The sequence below is a fragment of the Pollachius pollachius genome (assembly GCF_949987615.1).
Source record: "Pollachius pollachius genome assembly, chromosome: 6".
In the NCBI taxonomy this organism is placed as follows: domain Eukaryota; kingdom Metazoa; phylum Chordata; class Actinopteri; order Gadiformes; family Gadidae; genus Pollachius; species Pollachius pollachius.
Window position 1 is genome coordinate 2,085,631 of NC_136939.1, and position 5,000 is coordinate 2,090,630.

At 50.3% G+C, this 5,000-nt stretch overlaps 1 protein-coding gene across 1 annotated transcript in view; it reads right to left on the bottom strand.

The window, feature by feature from the left end:
• LOC307077551 (unconventional myosin-XVIIIa-like) overlaps nt 1–5,000 on the bottom strand; it is a 69,758-nt gene that overhangs the window by 18,340 nt on the left and 46,418 nt on the right. Inside the window, exon 20 of the mRNA XM_079738979.1 lies at nt 4,263–4,391. Coding sequence (XP_079595105.1) covers nt 4,263–4,391 — 129 coding nt within the window. The remainder of the gene's footprint in view (nt 1–4,262; nt 4,392–5,000) is intronic.

Consider the following 5,000-nt stretch of genomic DNA (forward strand, 5'->3'; position numbering starts at 1 on the left):
CAATTGACAAACGTTAACTCACTTGAAGGCGGTTGTCTGTTGAAGTTTAAAACTATTGGATCTGCCCAGTGCCACTCTGGATCTGCCATAACCAATTGCTAACGTTTGGCCGGGAATCACGTAGCTCGCAGGCTGCGAACAAACCAAACACCGCGCGTGAAGATGTCCGTCAACGAGAGCTGACTTTAACGTCATAAATCTCAGCCACTCCCTCTGTTCGCTGATTGGACGCAGAAAATTTAGACTGAGAAAACCCACTAACATACCGCAGACTCAGACAGTACTGAAGGGAAATTCAAATTGAGCCAAAGTACAAAGGCTAAAAGGTTCTGGGTTTGAATCCAGATGTCTGTAGTTTAACCTATAGGCATCACTGTGTAACCCCTACCTGCTCCTGAAAGACCTGTCTCTGTACTGTCTAACCCCTACCTTCTCCTTAATGGCCTGTCTCTGTACTGTCTAACCCCTACCTGCTCCTTAATGACCTCTCTCTGTACTGTCCAACCCCTACCTGCTCCTTAATGACCTGTCTCTGTACTGTCCAACCCCTACCTTCTCCTTAATGGCCTGTCTCTGTACTATCTAACCCCTACCTGCTCCTTAATGGCATGTCTCTGTACTGTCTAACCCCTACCTGCTCCTTAATGGCCTGTCTCTGTACTATCTAACCCCTACCTGCTCCTTAATGACCTGTCTCTGTACTGTCTAACCCCTACCTGCTCCTTAATCACCTGTCTCTGTACTGTCTAACCCCTACCTGCTCCTTAATGGCCTTTCTCCGTACTGTCTAACCCCTACCTGCTCCTTAATGGCCTTTCTCCGTACTGTCTAACCCCTACCTTCTCCTTAATGGCCTGTCTCTGTATTATCTTACCCCTACCTGCTCCTTATAGACCTGTTTCTGTACTGATGACTCCTCCCTGATCCTCAATGACATGTATGTGAATAACATTTCACTCCATCCCTTCGGATAAACTGATCTTCTAAAGCACTACCCAGTTCCCATCCTAAGTGGTAGAGTGCTCGACAGAGAGCTGTAAAAAACCCACGGGGTGAAAGGTCGTCTGGAGCCTTATTGACGTGTGTGTACAGATCTCTACGTGGTGCTTCGCTGTACTCCCGTGTGATGGTTCGCCATTGATCGTCGGGGAGATGCTTTCAATCGATCTGCACGTCACAGAGGTCGGAAGTCATTAACGACAACGTAACCCGAGACCTCAGAACAGGGCCGGACATTATGGGATGTACAGATGAACGCAGGTCTAAACCCAGCAATGGGCCGCATGTCTGAGTCTGTGTCTGTAACACCAATGCCTCGTGGGGATGACAACACTCTCTCTGACCCTCTACACTGCTGGGATCTTTGGCCTGTCGGTCGCAGTCTGATAACAAAGTACTTTAGTACTATACTACTATATACTTTCTTTAGTACTATATTACAATAATATCATAGTTATATATTACTATATTACTGTAGTACTTTAGTATTATAGGTAATATGGTAATACAGTACTAAAGTACTATATTACGATAACAGCATAGTACTTTAGTACTATATGAGAAGCCGGGGTGGATCGAACCAGCAACCTTCTGGTTACCAGTCAAACCGGCTCTACCTCCGGAGCCACATGACGCCTCGTGGGGCGCCTTCGGGGGTCCCTGGTGATGAGGCACCCGCCAAACCGCCCCCCCGGACCTGTGTTAATCCACCCCCCCCGCCCATGAGGTTTACTGCTGGATCACCGGCCGTTTATTGCCAACGCACCTCGCTGCAGCAATGGCGCGCTCTTCATTCTGTTTATTCACTGGCCGGACGCAGGCAGCAGTAAATTAATGAAGGATTTTATGCACTCACTGGGATCGATCGCGGGCCACACTTACTCGAATAAGCTTCCTTAAATTAATTTGTGATGAGGTGAGAGGGGAAATGAAACTGGAGCATAAAGGTTTTCACTTCAGCTTATCGCCGCTGCATAATTAAGCTGCCTTGGGGATATTTTATAGTCTCTGGACAAATGCTCGATACATATTTGTCCAATTAAATGTTTGACTTCAAAATCTATTTTAATTAGAGAAGGACTCTCTGAAATAGTCCTCGGTGATTCTCCCTCCTGCTCTGGTCTGGAGGAGGGCGGGCAGGCTGAACCGGTCCAATCCAGATCTTCTTCGATCCCAACACTTTATCCTACGATTCCCTGGTCACCCGCGACACCTCATCGTTTACAGCCCAGACCCTGGAACCAGGCCGGTAGTATCGACGCTGCTGCCTTTTATAAAAACAAATCCTACACGAGCAAACAATGAGCGGCGATGGGGCTTAGAGGAGATAATGGAGCCCAGAGCCGGCAGCTCGGAGCGGGTGAGAGGACGTACGACACTCCGTCACGCTCATAATAACGTACTACATCTTACCACACCCACCACGCTGGGCTCCACAGCCAGGCTGGGGGACAGAACTATCTAACCTCACCCACCACGCTGGGCTGTGCTCCACCGCAGAACTATCTAACCCCACCCCTCACACTGGGCCGGGACAGAGAACTATCTAACCCCACCCCTCACACTGGGCCGGGACACAGAACTATCTAACACCCACCCCTCAGACTGGGCCGGGACACAGAACTATCTAAGCCCACCTGATGCCCTGGACTTGGGCTCAGACCTAACGCAGGCCCTTATCTTTCATTAGCGACACCTCCACAGAGGAGAAGGGAACCGCGGCCGGCTAATGGGTTCTGCGTCGGTTCTTCTGTTTTTCGGTTTTCCTCGGAGAGCTGATTAAAGCCAGTCTGACCTTTGAACTTCACGAAGGAGGGTGTGGCCCGGCTTGTTTCCTGTCGACTACCATTAATCTCCCGCTGGGAACGTTGACGCAGGAAGAGGAATGGAGCCCAGATCCCATGAATGAGTAATAACAGAAGGGACTCAAACCTAAAACTACACGCAAAATAAGGAACTCACCTTTAGAGGAACGGGGGAATCTCATTTGTGTTTTCTATTTTTCAGACCCTGAAGCTAGTGGTTTAATATTTATTGATGTCGTATATGAATATTGAATGAGTCATACTGACACACTCATGGCCTCTCTACCTCTCATAGTTCATGCAGTGTAGTACAATGACAAGCACTCTCCCTGTCTCCTTTTCTCACTGAATGTGTTCACTGAGAATCTCCCCATGGGGTAAGTTTTCAGAAGAGAAAGATTTGAGGGAGGGGGAGAAGGAGTGAGATAGAGAGCTAGGGGTGAGAGGGTGAGAGGAGAGAGAGAGAGAGAGAGAGAGAGAGAGAGAGACAGAGAGAGAGAGAGAGAGAGAGGAGACAGAGAGAGAGAGAGAGAGAGACAGAGAGCTAGGGGTGAGAGGGTGAGAGGGAGAGAGAGAGAGAGAGAGAGAGAGGACAGAGAGCGAGGGAGAGAGAGAGAGACAGAGAGCGAGAGAGAGAGAGAGAGAGAGAGAGAGAGAGAGAGAGAGAGAGAGAGAGAGAGAGAGAGAGAGAGAGAGAGAGAGAGAGATTGGTCTTCCTCAGGAAAAGAAGGAGGAGGAGGAGCACGACAGAGGAGGATGACTATTGAGGAAGAGGAGGAGGAGGAAGGAGGTGATCGATAAGCCAGGCGACAGAACCAGACATGTCACCACGGCTCCCAAGGCTGGGGTGGGCGGGAGGGAGGGGGAGATGGCTCAATAAGGCGAGAAACAGACGGAGCGTGGGGGGGGGGGGGGTTGGTGTCTGGTCGATGGGTGAGGTGATGAAGCAACAGCCAGTCCCCGGGTGACTAAGGACACAGCGAACAGAGGAGCTGGAGTAAATTCGTTTTGGCTTTCATTATGACGGAACATTAGTGGGGAGAGGAGCGCAGATACCCTCTCTCCATCTTGCAGATGAATCGGGAGCCGCTCTGCCTGATGTCCGGTCGCGTCGACAAGTTAACTCACTTATTTCGGAACTTTTGCATTAACTTTGAAGTGCTTGTGGAAACCTCAATTTGGATCGTCCTTATATTATCTCGGCCTCGAGGAAGCAGAACGTTTACTTGAAATGAAGTCCTTTACCACTTGACTCAAAGGAGATCCTTGAAATCAATAGTGTGCTAAATAAATAGGAGCTTTGTTATTGTTTTCACTGTGGTTTTCCTTTATTTTCCACACTTGGCCCACGGCTTTGTACCTACGACCGAGTCACAGCCGTTCTGAATTCCGGTATAGTAGCCCCGCCCCCCCTGGGATAATGCTTAAGTAGAACCCGAGTGTAGCTCCGCCCCCTACCTTCCTCTTCTTAAAGGCACGGCGCGCCAGGTAACCACAGCAGGCGGCCTGGAACAGAGTGAGGTTCCTCCTGGTCTGCTCGTCCCTCTGCTCCTCCAGCCGCGACAGGGAGCCGGCTCTGAAGAACAGCTGGAGGACACACACACACACACACACACACACACACACACACACACACACACACACAGGGTCTGGATCAGCTGAAGTCATCAGTGCAGAGTAAAGCAAACACCAGGTCATGAAGCGCCAGTCCCAGCCAGGAGTGCTGCTGCCGCTCTCCCCGGGAGACGGGAGCTCCGGGCGGAGACTCGCAGTAGTCAGGCTGCGCGTGACTACTCTCACAGCCAGGCCTGGAGCCAATTACAAACGTATAACTCACAAGCTTATAATTCATAATATTATCGCAAAGAAACCTGCATTTCAGTCAGAGTATCTAGTGTTTGATCCTGGGGTGTTAGGGGGGAGTGGGGGGGGGGCAGTGAAAGGTAAAGAAGAAGTAGACTCTCCCTCTCTCCCTCTCCCCCCTCTCTTCCTGCCTTCCTCTCGCCCTCATCCCTCACTGGGATGAGCTACACAGAAAGGTCTCGTTTAAAGGCAGCTTTCTCCTAACAGGGATGGATGATGATGACGGGGGAGGCAAAGAGACTATCTCCCTCCCTCCCTCCCTCTCCCCAGCTCCGGAGCCTAACAGATGATTGTGTGGTCCACAAACTGAACAAAAGGTGCCACAGCTTTTGA